General features: G+C 36.3%; 2 protein-coding genes across 2 annotated transcripts in view; both read right to left on the bottom strand.

Moving 5' to 3' along the window:
* Positions 1–21,695, bottom strand: part of mtt (mangetout) — a 51,218-nt gene that overhangs the window by 2,497 nt on the left and 27,026 nt on the right. Inside the window, exons 9-15 of the mRNA XM_017620681.1 lie at positions 20,812–20,945; positions 18,207–18,397; positions 16,058–16,192; positions 14,292–14,454; positions 13,659–13,872; positions 12,965–13,116; positions 4,450–4,633 (exon numbers count right to left, since the gene is read on the bottom strand). Of these exons, the coding sequence (XP_017476170.1) occupies positions 4,450–4,633; positions 12,965–13,116; positions 13,659–13,872; positions 14,292–14,454; positions 16,058–16,192; positions 18,207–18,397; positions 20,812–20,945 (1,173 nt within the window). The remainder of the gene's footprint in view (positions 1–4,449; positions 4,634–12,964; positions 13,117–13,658; positions 13,873–14,291; positions 14,455–16,057; positions 16,193–18,206; positions 18,398–20,811; positions 20,946–21,695) is intronic.
* On the bottom strand, positions 7,543–10,282 carry LOC108366325 (uncharacterized). The gene is made up of 2 exons (XM_017620683.1): positions 8,519–10,282; positions 7,543–8,445 (listed from the first exon to the last, which is right to left on the bottom strand). The coding sequence occupies exons 1-2, from the start codon at positions 9,836–9,838 to the stop codon at positions 7,588–7,590; spliced, it is 2,178 nt and encodes a 725-aa protein (XP_017476172.1). The 5' UTR covers positions 9,839–10,282; the 3' UTR covers positions 7,543–7,587.

Below are 21,695 nucleotides of genomic sequence, written 5' to 3'. Positions count from 1 at the left end.
TCGAGCCGTGGAACCGAGAGCATCTTCAACGGTGCTACTTTCGCTTTACCTCCTACCAGCCTGCAATTGATGACACTTCCAATGGCGTAACGAAGGTAGCATGTGGCCGCGTAGGCATTTTCGCTGGCGTCAACAAAGACGTGCATTTCCAGCTCGGACGCGTGGCTCAGATCTGTGAAATAGCATCGTGGTATCCTTACGGTCTCCACCTCAGGAAGTAGGCGAACCCATCTCTGCCAGTCGGAGTAATAGTCATCGCGAATGTTGTCGTCCCAGCCACAACCTGAGCGCCAAATCTTCTGGAATAATATCTTGGCGTATACGATGTAAAAACTAAGTAGCCCTAAAGGGTCGAATATACTCATGATAATACTCAATACTTCTCTCTTGGTAGGGCAACGGTGATTGCGCAGAAGATCCCCATGCTTGTGATGCGGAGACACACGAAATGTAAAACAATCCTCTCTGGTGAGCCACCAAAGGCCCAGAACCTTCTCAGCTGGTATCTCTGGATCAGGACTCAAGCTCATTTCGGGTTTACTGGCACCAACGTGCAGTGCTTGCAGGACCGACTCGGAGTTCGACCGCCAGTTTCTGATATGGAAACCACCTTCCCCATGAATGAACTTGACATCTCTGGCAAGCTTGACAGCCTCACCTACTGTGTCCACGCTATCAAGCATATCATCAACATAATGGTTGTCGACGATACACTCGACGGCTCTCGGAAAGCGGTTCCGGAACTCCTCTGCATTCAGATTTTTTATGTACTGAGCACTGCTAGGTGAGCAGGTGGCCCCGAAAGTCATGACTGTCATCGTGAAAACTGACGGTTCAGTGGCGCCGGGTGCAAACCACACAAAACGCTGATAGTTTTGATCCTCACGTCTGATGCGGACTTGGTGGAACATTTCTTCTATGTCTCCACTCAAGGCTATTGCTCGTTGTCGGAATCTTCTTAGAACAGATAGTAGACAGGTCAATTGGTCCGGTCCTTTCAAGAGCATCGAATTTAGAGATACCCCCCTGGTTTTGGCGGCAGCGTCCCAGACGATGCGAAGCTTTTGTGGCTTGTTCGGATTACGTACGGGGAATATGGGCAGGTACCAACACCCCTTTTCTAACAGCGAATCGGCTGGCAGTTCCTTAGCATATCCTTTAGCCACATAATTTGCGATTTTGGATGACAGAATCTCGGCGAGTTCTGGGTCACGCGTAAGCTTTCTCTGGAGACACTGCGCTCTCCGCAAGGCTAACGGTAGGCTGTCGGGAAGCGTGTGGTTAGCATATTTCCAGATTAATCCGGTTTCGAAGCGACCATCAACACGCCGGGTAGTAGACTTGAGCTGCTCAACCGCGTGATTGTCTTCCTTGGATATCAGATCGCCAGCCTTTCCAACGACTTCCAGATTATCCAAAAGAACGTACTCCTTAATGGTTTGTAGTAACTCGGCGTTTGCTGCGGTATCACAGTCGCAAACGTGAAATGCATGGTAGCCGGAATTTCGTCGTTGCGCTGCCAGGACACCCTTTAATGTCCACCCCAGGCGTGTCTTTTCTGCTACCGGTTCATTGTCAGACCCTTCGCGTGATCGAAGACTTAGGCCCAGGCGACTGTTGTTCAGACCTATTAATAGCTTCGGCACGGCGTCGACGTAGGAGGACAACGGAAGGCCTCGCAGGTGTGCGTACTTGGTTTGAAGCTTACTGGCATCGATAGACTGCATTGGAAGCTCAAGTCTTTTTACTGTATGCACGTTCGTTAACGTGAAACGTCTTTTGTCGTTGAACCCAGATATATTCAACTCGAGCACCTGGGAGTCGTCTTCATAACGGTGGGTGTTCGCTGTCCACTTCAGGCACAAAGGCTGTGCTGTGCCCGAAAGTCTCAATTGCTTTTGTAGTTCGGCGTCCATCAACGTAAGTGACGAACCGTCATCGAAAAACGCGTATGTTTTAATCTTTATGTTCTTACCGTGAAGCGTTACCGGTAGCACCCGAAATAAAACTGATTCCATGTCGCAGCTATGAGTGTTTAGCGTGGAGTTAGCCAGTGGTGAGCTAACTGGATTGTTCCGCTGTTTGTGAAGTAAGGGATGGTGTATGGAAACGCAACCATCTATCCCGCATACGACATCAGAGGGGCATTGAAGACGAGGGTGTACCTTTAAGCAGCGACGGCACAAATTACTTAGACGCACTAAGTTCCACCACTCCGCTCTATCCGCAGCCCTAAATTTGCTGCAATTCTCCGTCGTACTACACTTTCCATGACATATGACGCACGGGCTGTGTTTCCCAGTTCTGACATCGCCAGCGTGAGCATTTAAGTATCCACGTTTGGTGGATGGTTTTGAAGTCACGGACGGCACCAATACACTATTCGCTCCTTGGGCGAGTTGAAATAGCCAGTCCGCGAAGTTTTCGAGATTGCAGGAAGACAACTGCAACTTGTGCATACCCCAAAATGCGGCAAGAAGTCCGGGCAACTTGTTCACTAGCTCTTGCTCCAGCTCGGGGTTGTTGAGATAGCACAGCATATTCGAAGCCTTCATTGTTGCGCAAACATTTTGTACCTCTAAGGCTAAGTCGACTAAAGCCTCAAGACGGTTCTCCTTTACGACTGGTATTTCCCGGATTCGTGTCACGAGTACAGCGATAATAAGCTCGGGGCGCCCAAACTTCATTCTTAGCGTGTCGATTATTTGCGATACGCATGAAGTAGGTAAGAGTAAGTTCCTGACGGCATCCCGAGAGGCTCCCTCTAGAGCGTGTCGTAAACGTAAAAGATTTTCACCCTCGGAGAACCCACATAGTTCGGTAGTTTGCTGGTAAGTGGCTAGGAACAAAGGCCAGTCCTCCGGTTTGCCGTTGAACTTAGGTAAGTCTTTACCAACACTAGTGCGCGCAGCAATCTGATTCTTGGTGAGACAGAGTGACGGCATCGGGACGTTTTCGCCAGTTGCCTTAGAATCCGTCGGTGATGACGAGCATTTGGGTACCAATTTAGGTATCCATGTTGCGCCGGTTGCAGGAACGGCCGTGTTGTGTACGCTTTGCTCCAGTATAGAAACCTTTTCCAGCAGGGACTGGATCTGGTGCTGGAAATTCCTGTCGTCGGGTGCTTCTTTTGGCTGACTGAGAGAAACCGAGGGACCGGCTGGTTGCGCGGCTGGAGTCTTGTGACCTTGGTGCGGTGTTTTCGGTGGCGCAGAGTTGGGCAAGGTAGGCACAGTTGCATTAAGCCACTTTTCCACCGCGGTTGAGTCCAACCCTTCGTCCAGATCGGAACATTCGTCTTCTGTTTCGAGGTTTTGTAGAAGTTTTCGGCGCCTTTCAATTAACGCTTCTCTTTTACGAAGAATTTGTAGCTCTTCTTCAAGAAGTGCGGCTTCGGCACGTTGTCGCCGCATCTTTGCTGACTTACCGCTGGCACTACTGCGTGGGGCACCGCGTACGTCGACTTCGGCGTCTACGACGTTTTGGGCATGTGCCCCACCATTACCTTGTGCATTTGGATTCTTAGCAAGTCCGTCGCATGTGCCCTCTTGGCCTTTCTCCTGCCCTGCCATAGTGTTGCGCGACGGAGTGCAGCACTCCGCACAGCGCCAGTCCACATTTTCGATCGAAGCTGTAACGCCAACGCACCGAAAATGGTACCATGTTTCGCACTCGTCACAGCAAACCATCTGTGAATCATCAGCTTTGCTGCAGATCTTACAGCTATAACCTTTGGTAGTCTTAGCCTTTAGCATTTTGCGAATTAATGCAAGCACGTTAAAATATTTCAAAATTGTTACGGATTCAGTGATGGATCCCACGCCCAAATTCTCAAAACGCTTTTATTTGACTGTCGTTTGAAATATCTGTGAATTTATTTTAATGGTTCAATAAATGATTATTACATTTATTTTATATAGCACTTACTTTAGTACAAAAAGGGATCAATCCTGATTTAAATTTTCAATTTATGTGTGCACACGTGCAAAAAAGAGATCAAAAAGGCAGAATGTCAAAACAATCGCAGAAACGTCCCCCATAAATTCCTTTCGATTCACTAGGGTGTTGCCGTATCTTTTCTAACAGTAACATAATATAGCGTAACATAACATGATATAACATGACATAACATAACATAACATCATAACATAACATCATAACATAACATCATAACAATAACGTAACATAAAATAACATCATAACATAACATAACATAATTCATAACATATCACAGCATAAGATAACATAACATAACATAACACTACACAAAACAATAAAACACAACACCACACAGCACAACACAAAACAACAAAATACAATACAACACAACAGAACATAACATGTTATTCTTCAATTTTATCCTTTTCTTTTTATCTTTTTTTGTCTCTACCTTTATCTCTATCTTTATCTCTGCCATTTTTTATCTTTTCATTCACTTAAACCTCTCACCTGTATTCGTTGGTGTGATATGCTTTTGTATCTTCTCCTCTTGCGCACAAGTGGCTGCTGTCACCACAGCTGCAGCCATCATGGAAGACGGACCGGTGCCGGCAGTGCGATGCATGTTGCCGTAGCGTGGTGGCATCATGCTTTGTCGTACGTTACGTTCGGGTCGTATGAGTATTATGTAGAGCTGAAAGTGGAATGTGGGTAAAAGACAAAAGAGAAAATACTGTTGATATAAATCTGGCATGCGAATTCAAAGTCTAAAAGATTTCCAAATAACAGCAAAGATGTTAAAAGTAGAATATGTAGTTATGTGAAACCAAATAAAAAAGAAAAAAACTCGACAAATAAATAACTTCCTCGTCCGACTTCAAAAAAAGTCAGTTAAAAAAGGTGAAAAAAGTAGGTGGTGACAGCTGCTTAATTTTTGGTAGTTTCGATATATAATTAAATGTAATTAAATGTGGGTAAACCATCTAAAAAACCCGCAGAAATAATGTTCATACTTTCTGAAATTAAATTTTTCAAGTGAATGAAGAAATAAATAAAAATCATAAAAATTTTCCAAAATATACTCCCGCAAAGTACATATCGCCAACTAAAATTCAAAAAGACGTAAGAAGCATCGTCGCTGAAATTCAAAAAGTTGTAACGAATAAAAAATTCAAAATTCACTTTTTGATTGATATGTCCATCATATTTAATCGAATTACATATCCCACAACATTTTATGAAAAAAATTATAAAATTATTAGTCACGACTTTCTACATATCAGTTACGATGTTGTTACGTCTTTTTGCATTTCAGGTGACGATGTGTATATATTCATTCGGCAATTTTTTCCTATATTCATTATTCTATGATAATACTCGTATATATTTCTAAAGCATTTTGATAAAATGAATTTGTTTTTTTTATCACATTTTTGTTTGATTATTTTCTTTGCTTTCACACATTTTTCAGTAATCCATTGGGGCATAAAATATCTGTCATTTTATAACAAATTTAAGCCAAAATTTAAATTTGACCTTTGCAGCTTCACTATGAACACATGTAGGCATGTAGTGCCATCATAGATTAAATATGTACATATATACTTACATATGTACATATTTATGTACATATGTACAATATGCTCCTAGTCAATTGGAATCGAATACAGATTTTAGCCTTTATTCACTTATCTGTGTCTTTTTCAAGTCTTTCATGTGTAAATGCAAAAATAAATATACATATCAGAGAAAATAGTTGCTAAGTCCATTTTTACAAATCAATTATTTTTGCAAAACCTAGAATTTTCGTTTTTAAAGCTAAAAAAAACTCCGTACGAATGAAAGGATTCCTTTTTTTTTGGTCTTTGAGAATTTGCTTTTCAGTGAATATACATAGGCGGGAAGAAATAAAACAAGAACCTTAGTGCTTTTGGACTTTCTCTTGCTTCCTCTGTCAAAATACAAGTTTTCACAAAAATTGGGCCAGCAACTTTTCACTCTAAGTAAGCGATATACATACACTGCCGGCAAGAAGTATTGGCACTGCTGCTTTTTTACAATATATGCAACAATTTTTATTCAAATATTTTTCCAACAATTTTTTATAAAAATATGGTTCATTCTACAAAAAAAAACAACAAAAAATATAAAAATATAATGTTTAGACTTCGTGCAAAGCTTGCAAAAATTCAGCAAATTTTCATGCAAATTTTAAACTTTTTAATTAGATTTTTTAGAATTTGCTTGAGTATGCAGTTTCTAGTATAAAAATGCATGTTCGGATTCGCATAGATTTTTAATAATTTTTTTTTTGTTAAAGGTGTTTGGCATTTTTCCGTATGAAGTATTTTCGATTTATTTTTTTTTTCATATGGAAGAGACGTGTGAAAAAAAAATCCCAAAATTCGACGGTAATTCTTAGCTACTTAGAACTTCTACGCCTTTACAATAAAATTGATTAGGCTACAAACTTACAAACTCTAAAAATCTGATAAAAAAGTATAAAATTTTCATGAAAATTTGGTGAATTTTTGCGATGTTTGCACAAAGTTTAGAAATTTTATTTTTATTTTGTTTGTTTTGTAGAATGAACCTTATTTTTATAAAAAATTAGCGGAAAAATAACAGAATAGAAATTGGTGTACATATTGAGCAAAATTCGCTTGCCAATACTTTTTTTCTGACAGTGTATGTATGTAGTTACATATGTATGTATATTATTTTTTTCAATGTTATAAACTTATTGCCAAATCGCTATCGGTTAACGATTTTAAAATGTACAACCAATTGAAATAAATAAGGCCGTTTAATAGAAATTCGCTTATTTGAAAAATCCGAATGAATTGAGCTTTATTGAGAGGTGTTCGATAACATATTTTTATATTCAATTATTGTAAATTTTTTTTTATTTTTTTGTCCGTATTTTAGTTAAAGCTGTCCAATAAAATATTTTATCTGCTTGAACTGTTAGCGAGTGAACTCAAATGTTCAATGTCGTTGATATTTATTTCAGTAAAGTACATGAAACGTTAAGTTAACGTTATGTTATGTTTTATTTTATTTGCACTGTGTAGGTTAAAGGGGCATTCTAGGGTAAAAATCTGAAAAAAATATAAATTACTCAAAATCATCTTTTGAACCATGCACCATAGGGCGGGTCGATTTAAAAATCGCTCATTGCTCTGTGAAAATCGTATTCTAGGGATCAAAATAAGAAACTTTGCCGAAGGAACCATACCTCTAAAACGAATTCTGATGTCCCCCAATTTGGGTCGAACTTTTGGGTAGGGGCAAATTTTGAAAAATCCCACTTTGACCCATTTAGAGTGCTCCAATCGAGTCCAAATGTATGACCGACCCCCACTAACTTTGGACGGCCGATCCACCCATGCCAGTGGCACACCCCCTGGAACTCCCCTGGGGGGTTCCCCATACAATCATTTCAAAAAATCACCATTTTTGGCCTTTACATGAAAAAATCAGCTAAATGGCTATGTTTTTTCTTTATTTTTATTTATTTATTTATAATAATATTTATTATTTATTTATAATAATATCTATTTTTTCTCTTAAGAAATTTATTTAGTCAGAACATATGTAAATGAAAAAATTAATTTAAGTGAGTTATAGAAAAGAAACTAAAAAAAATTATTGTTTGAAGTCTTTTTTACTTTCAAGTCTGGGCAATTTCGCACGGCTCTCTAATGTCGTCGCCATAACAGCCTCTACATTTTCCGGTATAACCCGTTTGGAAACGCTAGCTAGCAATTGAACATGTCGTTCCGTTCCTTGTATGTGTGATGGAATTTTTGGATCATTAAACGGTGGATCATCTTGATTTAAATATTCTTTCAATGTATCGTACGGAATGCTTCGCGTGAATGGTGGTTCAAATACGATATTTATATCATTCAAATTGATCATTTCCGTATAACTTGTGCAATTAAAGTTTATATCTGGTTTTTTATAAACTCTAAGTTCCATTGGCTCGTCAACATCGGTTCGATAGCGTAGAATTTTCTTGATGGCACAGTCGCGCTTTTCTTTGCTATCATCAAACAACATTGATAACAAGATATTTTCCGAATGCGCATAATATGAATTATCTTTAATTACTTGATTGACAATTTTGCGTAAACGAGGTTCTAGAAATCGTGACCAACCAATGAACTTGAAAAATAATGCACTGCCGTACACGACAGAGCTGTAATACTTGATATTGAAGTACATTGGCACATAACATTTAATTATAAATTCAACCAGAATTCTTAAATTTGCATCTGGATTTTCCGTTGTCACATATAATCGCAATAATCTAGCGGCCTTGGTGAGCCACCGAGAATGTACAATTTTCCCTGGTTTGATGTTAGCCAGATCCACCGGAACCACGCCGCTAGAAATTGCATGGGCCATGTCGTATAAGTACTTCGAATCGGTGGAAAATTCAATTTTTTCTGGAGCAGGGGGCATATTTTGCAACTCAATTTTCTGGAAGCCGTCCACCACCTGAAAATATATAATAATAAAATAATTAAAAATGGTTGACAATTATAATAAATGAGTGATAGCAATAACTTACCGGAAGAGTTTCACAAGTTTCGATTTGACGGCTCAGTTTTCCGGTTGCCGATCTTGGTCCAGTGCTGGTTGATTTATCCAAAGCTTCAAACAAATGCCGAAACGGAAGTTCGTTGAAGTGTAGAAGGCAAACGAACCAATGCAATGGTCTTTTTAACAGCAATTCGAATCGTCGTATAATTCCACCGTGTGGGCCAGTGTTTGTTGGCTCACCGTCAGTGCATATTCCAATTAATGCATCCAGTGATATATTTTTATCGTTGAAAAAACCATTTAATTTGGTTGTTTTGTATTCAGCGGTTTCATGTTCCAGTCTTACGTAACCAATTAATTCAGAATTGGGTTCTCTCAAAATAACAAGATGAGGTTCTTTTACCATCCTAGTATGATACTTCTCATCAATTTTATCTATCGTTAAAGTATCATCTTTTCTGCCATCGAATGAAAACGCTAACAAATTGGTATCATCTAACCGTTTGCGAAGCACTTCTTGTCTGCATTTCTCTTTTTCTCTGCGAACTTTCGATTTATCCATGATGAGAGGTTTCCCATGCTTATCTTTAATTTTAAAATCTTGCAAAAGAGCGGTTCCCAATGCTGATGCTACTCTGTCAGGCACACCAAATCTGTCGCATACCAAGGCAAAGTTAAAACAATCGTATCTCTCTGTGTATTGTGAACTTGTGCTTCTATCCATATCTTCTTGAACCGGTGGCGGTGCGTATGTTGAATCATCGGGATCTTGGTATGTTGGCATTGATGACATAGACGTTGCTCCTTGCTCTTCAGTTTCCATCACAAATGCATCCATTGTTAGTCTTCTCTGATTATGTTGATCGTGCATGAACTCTTTGAGGCGTTCGGGAACCCAGCCGCATGCACATGGAGCTGCCTTCAAATCGCATTTACATGTTCCAATGTAAAAAATTGTTTCCAGAGATTTTACATACTCTGTAAATTGTTGGGTGTTGTTTCTTCTCTTGATTTGCTCTTGATACTTGTCAAGCAATTTATTCAATTTATTAAATACACCTTTTTTCAGCATTATTTCCATACCAAGTTTTTCCCAAATTCCAATCAACTTATCTTGTACTTGAATAGTGAATGATTTATGGGAAAACTTTTTTTGTTCTGTTTTAGCACGTTCGCTTAAGTAAAAATAATATCTCAAGATATCCAGATGGGTTGGTAAATTAAGATCAGTTAAATCAGTAGACACACCAAAAACAGTAACATCATGCTTGGGTATATGACTCATTGGGTTTTCGATAGTTGTTGATGTAGTTGCTTCATCTTGCGGTGTAGAGGATGGTGGATTCATTGTAAACTTTTTGATTTGGAATGGTCACTTCACTTATTATTTTTTTTGAAAATTTTTTTTATCTGAAATTAGCACTTCACACTTTGAGTTCTTCACAACGACTTAATGCATTCACAAAAACTGTTGCGTTATATATGGTCTACGAGACGAGGTAATAAGAATGAAATGGTAATTTCAATTCTACCTGCTGTGTCTTGTGGTGGCTTAAAAAAACAACACAAGCAATTTTACGATCTGCAATTGTGTCACAGTGATACCTTCATTGTTTAAAAGGGTTGCGGTGCATTCCAGTGATACCTTAATTGTTAAAATGGTTGCAAAAAACGCGCATTTCTTAAGAAGGTGCCTTAAAATACCCACAAAAAGGGTTGTAAAAACAACCTTCATTTCTTAAGTAGGTGCTATAAAAAAACTACACAAGTAAGTTTACGACATGCAGCTGTGTCTTAAAAAACGCACACAAGCAATTTTCCGATTTGCAATTGTGTCACAGTGATACCTTCATTTTTTAAAACGGTTGAATAAAAAACCCACACAACTATGTTTACGACATGCAAATGCATCACAGTGATGCCTTGGTTTTAAAAGGGTTGTAAAAACGCTAATTTCTAATAATTTTTTTAAATTTCTTTTCTATTACTAAGTTAAATTCATTTTTTCATTTACATATGTTCTGACTAAATAAATTTCTAAAGAGAAAAATAAACTCCAAAAAGAAAAAACATAGGCATTTCGCTGATTTTTTCATGTAAAGTGCAAAACCGGCGATTTTTTGAAATGTTTGTATGGTGAACCCCCAGGGGGGTTCCAGGGGGTGTGCCACTGGCGTCGGTGGGTCGGGCCTCCAAAGTTAGTGGGGGTCGGTCATACATTTGGACTCGATTGGAGCACTCTAAATGGGTCAAAGTGGGATTTTTCAAAATTTGCCCCTACCCAAAAGTTCGACCCAAATTGGGGGACATCAGAATTCGTTTTAGAGGTATGGTTCCTTCGACAAAGTTTCTTATTTTGATCCCTAGAACATGATTTTCACAGAGCAATGAGCGATTTTTTTGCCTCCCCACAAATCGACCCGGCCTAATGCACCCCCCTTTGAAGTCGAGTAATACTTAAATAATGGAGTGACGAAAAAACCCGATTTTGGCTGTTTTTAGATGTCGCCAAGAACGAACATTTTGTTGACCTTGGAAATAATTGCAAATTTATTTACACGACCTAGTCTAAAAAGAAAAAGAGGATTATCCTCAAGAAGAAGAAGATTTAAAAATAACATTTTTTAAATTTAAGAATAATAAAAAAAAAAAAAATCATGAATACATTTTCAAACCGTTTCTGTGGAAATATCTATCTTTATTATTTTTATTTTTATCTACATATGTATATACATATCTATGCACATCCATACATACATACTACGTATGTATGCATATAAATTTAAATTGTTTTTATGAATTGCCTGAACTGAAGTCAATGGCGCATGTAAGCATGTGAAGTCAAGCTCACAAAACCAATATCGCTTAAAATTTATTTACTGTAAATAACACATTTGCTGGAATATGTAATAAAAACGATTTTACGTATTTTCCCACACTCAAAAAGGGAAAAATTATGAATTTGATTTGCATAAATTACGAGTACGGTAAATTTAGCAGCTCATCAAGATAGAAGCTATCGTTTAGTGAGGTCGGCTAATGGATTGCCAAAAAAAAAAAAATCTAATATTTGAAGATTTTTTTTTAAATGCAATTCCTCATTGTTCATTTAAATCTTTTAATTACTCATAGCTGCTATGAAATAAATTGAGCTTGTAAAAGCGAAAGACCAAGTATAAATACAAAAAAAATCTATGGCACTAAAATAGTATTGAAATTACATTTAAAAAATTGTATTGTTGGTTTCGCGTTTGTGTTTCATTGTTTAATATATGTACTAAGTGCATTAGAGTGGTCTAAACAAGTTTTCCGAGATAGGGTTTGAGGCACCTTCCACAATTTTTTCTCTTGCCAAAAGAGGTGCTGGCACCAAACTTTACGTTTCAAAGTATAAATTTAGCGGGTGCTTATGAAATTTTTATATTGTACTCTAGAAGTGTTTTGTACATACATTAACTAAACATATATTTTATAAGGGGGAAAAACAACATTTCGTAGCAATGGTCTTGAAAATCAATATTTGTCGATTAGAAAACTCTGGCCCTTATCGGGAGACTTCCAATAACAATATCGAATTCTTTAACACTAAACATTTTTTATTCAAGCCCCCTTTGCATTTTCTGAGGGTTTTGGGGGCCTATAAAATATAATTGCTATGAAAAAATTGTTAAATAAATAATTACACATTATTATTGGGAACCTGCTGAAGAGACAGAGTTTTCCGATCGTAAAATATTGATTTTCAATATTCCTATACCATTTCTACGAAAATTGTTTTTATACCCGAGCGCACTTGTGCACAAGGGTATATTAATTTTGTTCACATAACGGTTGTTTGTAACAGCCAAAACGAATCGAGATAGATACAGACAAATGTATACATAAATGATCAGAATGAAAAGAGAAATCGATTAAGCCATATCTGTCTGTCCGTCCGTCTGTCCGTCTGTCCGTCCGTCCGTGTACACGATAACTCGAGTAAAAATTGAGATATCTCAACGAAATTTGGTATGTAGGTTTCTGTTAATCCAAGGTAGGTTGGTATTGAAAATGGGCGAAATCGGACAGTAACCACGCCCACTTCCCATATAACGGTAATTTCCACAAATACGAAAACTGCGATATTTTAGTAACTACTGAAGATTATTCACTCAAAATTGANAATTTACTCAAAATTGATACACCCCGGCTTAGCATCTAGCGGTAGCTTTCGGAAAGGTGAAAAAACATATATTTAATACTTGCGCCGGGTATTTAATGTTCGGCTCCGCCCGAACTTAGACTTTCTTACTTGTTTCGTATATATTTAAAATACATAGAAAACTTAAAAAAAAGGAGTATATTTTTTAGATATAGAACCATCCTAGGTGGTGATTGCATAAAATTTCCGACTTTGCTTTTTCCACATGCGTTTTTGGACCACCCTCATATATGTACATACACACACGCACATGTAGCAATTTCACACACTTACCTTCGGTGAGAACAAACACGCCACGGTGACACTCGCCGACAAACTAATTGTCACTGACATTGAAGTTAATCTCAGCGGCACATGATTGCCTGTGCCGAAATAAAGTGGCACAAAGGCCAGCCAAATGACACAAGTGGTATACATAGTGAATCCTATGCGATGGGTAAGGAAACAGAGTTAAAATAAAGCGAAACGGTGGAAAAATCAATACAAGGAAGGGGTTTTAAATAATAGGGGAATTGAGAAGCGGTAGAAAGTAAACCAGACAATTTCAGAAATAATTTTTGATTTCGAAATTCCACACACACGCGCGCGCCGATAGCATCGAGGCAATTTCGCAATCGAGCGAACATTGATGGTTTTGACAGCAACATCAACAGCAGCAGCAGCATTCCAGAGAGCAATTGCAGGTGGGAATAGAATGAAATGAAAATGGTAGAATATTGCAATTGACAATTAGTTGAAAATGTGGTGGTAATTTGATTTGAAAGTTATGACAAATAAATATTGACCAATTAGTGCAGAAATAGAAATAATTATTGGCTTGTATCGAGCATTTGCTATCTACACAGCTTCTCAGTAATGCAGCTCTTCGAAGAATCTCAAATTTATTTTACGTAATTTTACATTTAATAAGAAAAAAATGGCTCTATTATACTGCATTTAAGTTTTTTCCTTACAATCAAGCACTCACCAATATGTTTGGACTCGTTAAATGCTTCGGGTATTTTCCGTGTGAGCACCGCATAAACCGTGCAAATTACAATCAGAACGATGGGATAGAAGAATGCAATCATGTAGGAAGCATCGATGTAAGAATCACAGACGAGCAAATTATCCTCGCGTGTCGGATGGTGGTACATGGCGTGCGACGGTGAAATCACCATCCAAACGCCATTAATGAGAATCTGCAATGAAGTTAGGGATACAAGAAAAATGAAAAGAAAAATGCAAACTACATACGAATAAATATAAATTATTTTTTAATGGCATAGAGTGCACTGTGCTAATATGTTTGTATATGTATAGACATTGTGTATTAGTGGCGCACTTAAAAGTGGATAATGAGTAAGGTGGGTAAGGGTTACTGTAAGAAAAATTTTATTGTATGGCCCAGCATAGTTGCATGCAATATATCGTGGCATGTCAGCACAAAAGAGCAGCATTTCAAAAGCATTTGCCACATTATACATTGCACTTGCTTCGTTTCAACGTTCTGGTTTCAGGTTTTTCTTCTCAATAGATGCTTTTTATGTGCTTGCTAAGTTTTTTTATAATTCTTTTTTTGTTGTTGTTTTTTTCTTATTATTACCCTTACTCAACTTACTTGTATGAATATTAGAAACGAGCAAATGACCAATTGTGATTTCGGACTAATAAAAGATGGCCGCTTCGCTGATTGCTTGCCGGCTTTGAAGATACGCGCAATCCGATTGGTTTTGGTGAGCAGCGCCGCATAGACAACGGTGAAGCAGAAGCCGACGCTGAAGCTGTGGTAGAAACAAAAGGAGAAGAAACAGAAGGAAAAACATATATGTATTAAAAAAATTCAAAAACTAGATATTTACATATGCACATAAATATGTCATACTGGGCATACGTATTTCGATACGACACAAAGCGGGGTTTGGGGCGGAAAAAATTCAGTTCTTTGAAATTTCAATTCTTGAGCCAAATTAAAACGATTCTGGAGTTTGAAATTTAATTCGAAATTTTTAAAAATTTTGTTTGCAATTTCAGAACAAATTTTTTTTTGCATTTTTCAACAGTGGAATCGTTTTGCTCATTTCAAAAACTATAACATTAGTATACTAAAACATACAAATATTTTTTGAAGAAATCCAGGGTTTGTCATCTTTTTTTTTCGAAGAAAATTTTTTTTGCATTCTTTTTAAGATCAAGGAGTAGTTGTGACACAATAGCAATATTTTTACGTATAAGGGTATTACATTAGTTTTCAAACCCATTTTGTTGTATATCAAAATGTTGCTTATATCGCAACGATTTATTCGCATAGAGTGTTCGAAACACACCCCGGGCGTATTTTGAAAATATTTTTAGCCTACAACTATCCTTGGAATGCCTGCAATAGGTGCGCTAAATTTGGTTATAATCGGACTAGCGGTTTAGGACGCAACTGCGGAAATACAGCAGTGATTAAAATAATAGTAGTAAAATTAAAAATGATATTGTTTGCAACTCCTGTTTAAAAATTTATTTTTAATAATTTTCATTTAAAATATAGTTCGATCTATAGCAGAAGTCATAGAAATAAAAATTACAAAAATTGCACAAAGTTCACAAAAATGAATCAAACTTCAAAAAATTTTCCTCAAAATTTCAACCTTTTTATTTTGAATTTTCGGAAGTTTTTCGAGTATGCAAATTTGTAGCACAAGTTTTAAGTCACTAAATATTACTGTTGAATTTTTAGATTTTTTTTTTATCAAGCAAAACCTATTTTTATTAGTCGGTTTTAGGGCTCCATCTGGTTGTGGAAAGATATTTTAAGAGAGTAATTTGTCATCATCACTAACACGAGATTCCCAGCATTTTTTCGGGACGAGTTGGCAAATATTTTCAATTAACAGAAGACCCTTAGTTCCAAAACAGCTCTCTATTGTGAGAGTATTTCCTTCATATGTAACACCCATTTGCCACTAAAAAAAACTCACAAAATCTCCTACAAAAATATAGCACACGTCACTGAAGCGGAAGATTCATATACATTAATTTTATACGAACTTTCGTGACGAGAAAATGAGGCTTAGCCATCTATTACATGAGGCAGATTGACGAAGCCTTACAAGGATATTTGTCAGTCAACATATGTGTGAAGCCTAATAAAGGCTATGGGCGCAAGTAGGTAGGTAGGAACAGCCCACACACGGTAGCACTGTCTATAACTCGGTAGTCAGGAAAGATATCTGCTAAAATTTCTAAACAATTAAAGAATGTATTTCGTGTACTAAGTCAACTGAAAGAATGAGTTGATTGGTTTATCCTGTCATTGAACATGTAAATATTTAGTTAAATATAGCGCAACATACGGCAAATAAATAGTTCTAAATATACTCTTCATAAAAAACTTACCGCTGTATTGCACAAACTATATTCGTGGGCTTTAGTACCAAAGCGAATGTAACGGCATAGCACATCAATATACCAGCGAGTAAAATGTAGCTAAGCTCTCGACCAGAGGCGCGTACGATAGGCGTATCATTGTGGCTATCAAAGAAGAATGAAAGAAATAATGCGGTTAACGAGGCATAAATGCGATAACGAGAATTTATACAATGTTGAAAATTCAATGGAAAATCGAAATACACGAAAAATATAAATGCACACAAATAGAAAAAAAAATCGTTCAGAAGTGCATTCAATTTTCACAATTCCATTTTAAAATATTTTTATTTTTTTATTTTTATCTTCAACTTCAGCAAACAGTGTAGCGCGTGGCACTACAGCGCCATTCAAAGCTATATATACATAGATTCTTACTGCTTTTGTAGCAAATTTTTTTAATCTCTTTTTATTTTTATTTTTTTTTTTAAGAAAGTCAACTCAATACAAGTCTAGATCATTCATTTCTATTTGCTGCCAAATGTGCAGCGCAACAGTCGAAAAATTAAGTGGCTAAATTAATGACGTTTTCTTTTCTACCGAAAAGTGTTGCTTTCTCAGTGCCTTCTACGTAAAAATGCTAAACAGAGGACAATGACAAGGTAACAAAAATTTTCGAGTCTTGTAAAATATGTAGATATGTATGTAGGTACATATCGACTGCTGAGTGGAAGATCGACCTATCTCGGCAGNTACATTAAACAAATAGTTAAAAGAAAAGTGAAATAAAAAATAAACAAAGAAGCTTTCGTTGACTTCGTTCAAACAAATAAATAAATAAATAAAAACAACAGCAAAAGCAATCAATCGCTGACATTCGACACGAAAAGTTAAATCAAGCTAAGGGTCGGATAATGCATACATATACATACATATACGAAAGTATTCGCACATACAAAGAACGAAACATATTTGGGTGATTCCCAAGGTGTCATAACATCCATATCGTCATATTGACAATAGATTGGCGATCCTCACCCTTCTTTCTTTGTTTTCTTTTTGATGTTAATTCAATGGTAGTATGCACTTCTAACCAGAATACCACAGCGACGCACAGTTGTTCAAAATTGGCATTTTGTGTTCACAATTCACTGGAGCCTTCATTTTTCACTCAATTTGATATATGTATGTATATATTTTTTTTTTTAAATAAAAGCTAACAAAATTTTCAGGAGACCAGTTGAGCCCGATTTTTGAATTTTTGTTTGTATTAAATTTTTTAGTGCAAAGTGCCGAAAAAGTAGCAATTTTGTAGAAAATCAATTCTTCTGTTCCAGCTAATAACTATTGCATACATAATATAAACTAGTTTAAAACAATTTTAGGGTTCTCTCAAAACGGGAGAAGAACTTTGAAATGTTATAAAAAAATTTTCAACAAAATTAATATATTTTTTTGGTTTCTATAAAAATTTTGGGTATTCAGCTTTATAGATCATTAAATTTTAGAATAATAAAGTGCAAGTTGCAAGTGGCTTAGAGTTCGCGTTGATTTTGAATAATATAACAAACGCTTTTATTTCCCATTTAGCATGCAGATGCGCTCGAAATATTACCGAAAAAAAAAATTATTAAAAATCAACGCGAACTCGTTGCCACTTGCAAATTGCACTTTATTATACTAAAATTTAATGATCTGCATACCTAAAACTTTTCCAGAAACTCAATTTTATTTATTAATTTTGGTGAAATTATTTTTTATAACATTAAAAATTTTTCTTGCGAAAATTTTTTTGTTTAGGGGGAACCGTACAATTGTTTTCAGGAGAATCGATTTTCTTGAAAATTGCAACTTGTTCCGCACTTTGAAATAAAAAATTTAATATAAACAAACCAAAATTCAAAAATCGGGCTCAACCGGTTAGCCTTCATTTAATAAATAATAATCTCATTGAGTGAAAAATGAAGGATCAAGTGAATTAGGAACACAAAATGCCAAATTTAAACCACTGTGCAGCGGTCGCCATATTGTCATATGGTCATAAATTCATTAATTTTAAAACGTTTAAACTTGTCTTGTAGCTACTATGAATCACTAAAAAATGTTTTTAACCTTTAGAGGATTTACGATATTACCACCATGTGAATCACCCAATTCATTGATTTTATGGCAAACTTACCGCACAAAAACACCGACAACAAAAAGCGTCACTAAAATACCAGTGGCACTGAATGCCATTGCACCAATCGCCCAGGCGGATTCGTGCCGCAAGTATACTTCCGGTATTGTCTGGCAGAATTGTTTGGTGGCATCGGGCAGAGTGCCCAGCTGGCAAGTCAGGCACTGAGTCTCATCGAGGGGATGGCGTATCTTTGCGAGGAAAAAAAACACAAAAACAAAAAATAGAAGAACAAGAGTGAAAGCACGGATGTGTAATGAATAGAGCTGCTTAAGTGGTTAGTAGAACGTAGAATTAGTATGGATGTATACATATATGTAGAACAAGACAAGTGTGCAGCTGTACAATGGATTTCTTGTGTCGCGAATTTATAGCGTTTCGTGGCAGTAGAGCAGAGCAAAATATTTATCTTATTTAACCAAAATGTATTTGATTGATTTACGTCGAGTGGTTCAATAGCGTAAAAATAATATTTCTTTTGCTAAAATGTTTAAATTTCCGGTACTCAAGTTAAACTGGCGTTGAATTAGCGACGAATTTATACATGTATGTACATTAGGGCTATCCAAAAATGCATGCAAAAAAGAAAAGTCCGAAATTTTAGCGCTCACCCACCAGGATTTTTTTTACACCAATTTTTTTTATTTTGAACCAAAAAAATATTTGGATATATGTATTAATATTTCCAATAATAATACCAATTGTTTATTTAACAATTTTTTCATTATATCTATAATTTATAGGTCCGCCAAAAACACCAAATCCCTGAAAAATGCAATGGGCGGATCAATCAACAATTTTTAGCATTAAAAAATGGTTAAATAAAGAAGAAATATTAAAAAAATATTTTCTTGAAAATTTTTTCACAAACAAATTTTTCGATAAAAAAATTACTTTTAGAAAATATGCCATCTCAAAAAAAAAATTGAAATAAATCACAATGGTAGCTCTGAGTACTGCGCAATATTTAAATATTGTATTATGGGGTGCCCTCTAAAATAATTAGAGTTGACTAAAATGAGTACATTACAAATTCATAAATTTTTTTGATGTTTCATCCGTTTTCGGATTCCGTTTTCGGACGTTTTTCAGATGAATTCCCCCACTAAAGTGTTCATTCGAAACGTATGTGCAGAAAACTATCGAAAATGGTTGTAAAACAGATGCACTTTCGGCTGTTTTCCTGAAATTTGTCTGATAACATTTTTCGTTGAAAACGATTTCATTATGAACTTCACAGAATCTTTTTCATAGTTACAGGAAACCAAACAAAAAACAAATTTAAGATTCAGCAATTATTTCAATGTGAATAACTATTTTTAATGTGTTGCTTCTGACGCAATTCGAACCTGGGACCTCCTGAAAGCTAACAAATAGTAGCACACTTCTCTGCACACTCAGCTACTGGCGAATATGTATACATGTTTTCAAATGCTCAGTTTGAACAAATATTTTAAAATTATTGTTTTAAAATAAGGTGATGATATTTTTCGGATACGAAAATTTAACAAATATGAAAATCGTTTTCTGAACATTTCCGAAAACGAAAAATGTACGAAAACTGCACTTTCGGCAAAAAGTACGTTTCTCTGCTGGCTGGGGAGTTTTGATGTGTGCAGGTGTATAATTTATGAAATTTTTTCCTCGCCCCGTTTTCGAGATATTTGGGAAGTTATTAAATCGATTTGGTTTTGTTTTTGTGCTGTAAAGTTTTTAAAAATGTGTTAATCAAGCTCAACCCGAAAAAAAATTTGAAACAAATCAAACACATGAAGTGTGAACCCCCGTCCGTTTTGTTATGGAATGTCCCATATAATGATTTTTTATGAAGATTACATGTGTACATATATTAAACTTCATTTAGCTTTGCGTAAGGCCGGTTTATGTTTACATTCCGAAATATACCCTACAGTAACCAACAATATTCTCGAACTTAGCACCTTATAAAAGCTTAGGTTTTATTAATCCAATAAATAAAAGCTGAAAACTTATATCCTCTTAACCTTCGCCAATAAAAATTTTCAATAAAAGTAATTTCTTGGCATCGCATCTGTAACTAGAAATTATGCATGCGATTGCATTCTCGCCCTGCGCTGCATTTCATTTCTTTTAGCCAACAAATTCGCTCATTGGCAGCAAATTGCGAATGGAAGATTGAACATTGGATAGGAATTCCTTTTATTTCATCTAAGTTCAATGAGTGAATTGAATCCAATTTGCTGCAACATAATTTCTAAATCAAAATCCAATTTTCGAGACGCAGTTGGCTCACACAAACACGCGCAGCGTACACAATCAAATACCGCGCATACAAGTGCGCGTTTAAGTAAAAGCGTTTCTGTTATAAAACAAGCAAATCAATTACTCTACAAATCTTTTCAATTTATGTGCAAAAAATTCAATGCTTCCACCACACCACCCAGCTCGCTCTCAGACCAATTTGGGTTTGAGGTTGCTTCTGCCCCAAAGTATGTATGTATGTATATGTGTTTCCAAAGTGTTTTGCGTTTGTGTGCGCATGTGTGCGTAGGTGTGTGCATTTACTTTGATGACACGACACAACCACTGCTAGTCAGCTGACAACTGTAAATTTACTTGAGCTTACTTGATAGGTGGAACAATTGAAGCAATGCCAACAGCAGCTCTCACCCTCCACATACTTCTTGGCCTGTCCACGCTCGCAGGGCAAACTGCAGACGGACTCAGGTGGCTTTGGATGCAACAGCTTAAATTGGACTTCTGCAAAAGAGAGAGAGAAAAAAAATAGAAAATCATAAAAAAGTTAGTAGCCAGTTGTGCTGAAAAAGTGATCAAGTGTATGAAACAAGAATGCAGCGATGCATCTGCAGCAGCGGCAGCAGCAAGCGAATACATGTGTATCAGATAAGTTTACAAATGCAATGCGGTGCTGAGCAGAAAAAAGTGCATGTACGAGGTTGTAATCCGCAAACGTATAACACAGCACTTGAAACGCTGAAATGTAGGAGCATAAAACAAATTGAAAGCTGCTGAAAGCTAACAAACCAGATAAGTGAATTGGTGGTACAAGAATACGAATGGAGACAAGTAAGAGACAATGAGGTGCATACATTTGTACATACATAGCAGAAGACGCTATGAATGTATGTATGTGTAAAACATAAATTTTATAAAGTAAAAGGAACTGGACTGTATGCATGGGTAAATGCAATTCTTGTTTTGTACTTCTTGAATATTTGGTTGAAAAATGTATGCGTATTTCTGCTACTAGCACAAAAACAGGATATTTTCTATGAATTTTGATTAGAATGCTATTGTTCAGCATCTGGCGCGTGTTAGACCAACACATACATACTTAGGATATAAAAAGCTGTTGTCAAAATGAAATTTTTATTTTCTTTTCAATACACAAAATGGAAAAAATTAGTATTGCATGAACTCCTTCGCTAGCAAGGATACTCGGATGAGATATTCACCTAAGTGAGCAGTAAGTTCGATGGAAACATTTGT

The sequence above is a fragment of the Rhagoletis zephyria genome, unplaced genomic scaffold (genome assembly GCF_001687245.7).
Source record: "Rhagoletis zephyria isolate East Lansing unplaced genomic scaffold, Rhagoletis_zephyria_1.1 Rzeph_scaffold_02228, whole genome shotgun sequence".
In the NCBI taxonomy this organism is placed as follows: Eukaryota; Metazoa; Arthropoda; class Insecta; order Diptera; family Tephritidae; genus Rhagoletis; species Rhagoletis zephyria.
The sequence above is the reverse complement of the archived record's forward strand: the minus strand, read 5'-3'. Positions and strand labels throughout refer to the sequence as shown.

Bases quoted from the DNA above. Each gene is read 5' to 3' on its own strand.
- LOC108366325 (XM_017620683.1), bottom strand. From the start codon at position 9,838: ATGAATCCACCATCCTCTACACCGCAAGATGAAGCAACTACATCAACA. The intron at 8,446-8,518 runs GTAAGTTATTGC...ATATATTTTCAG, and splicing joins AAACTTGTGAAACTCTTCCG to GTGGTGGACGGCTTCCAGAA.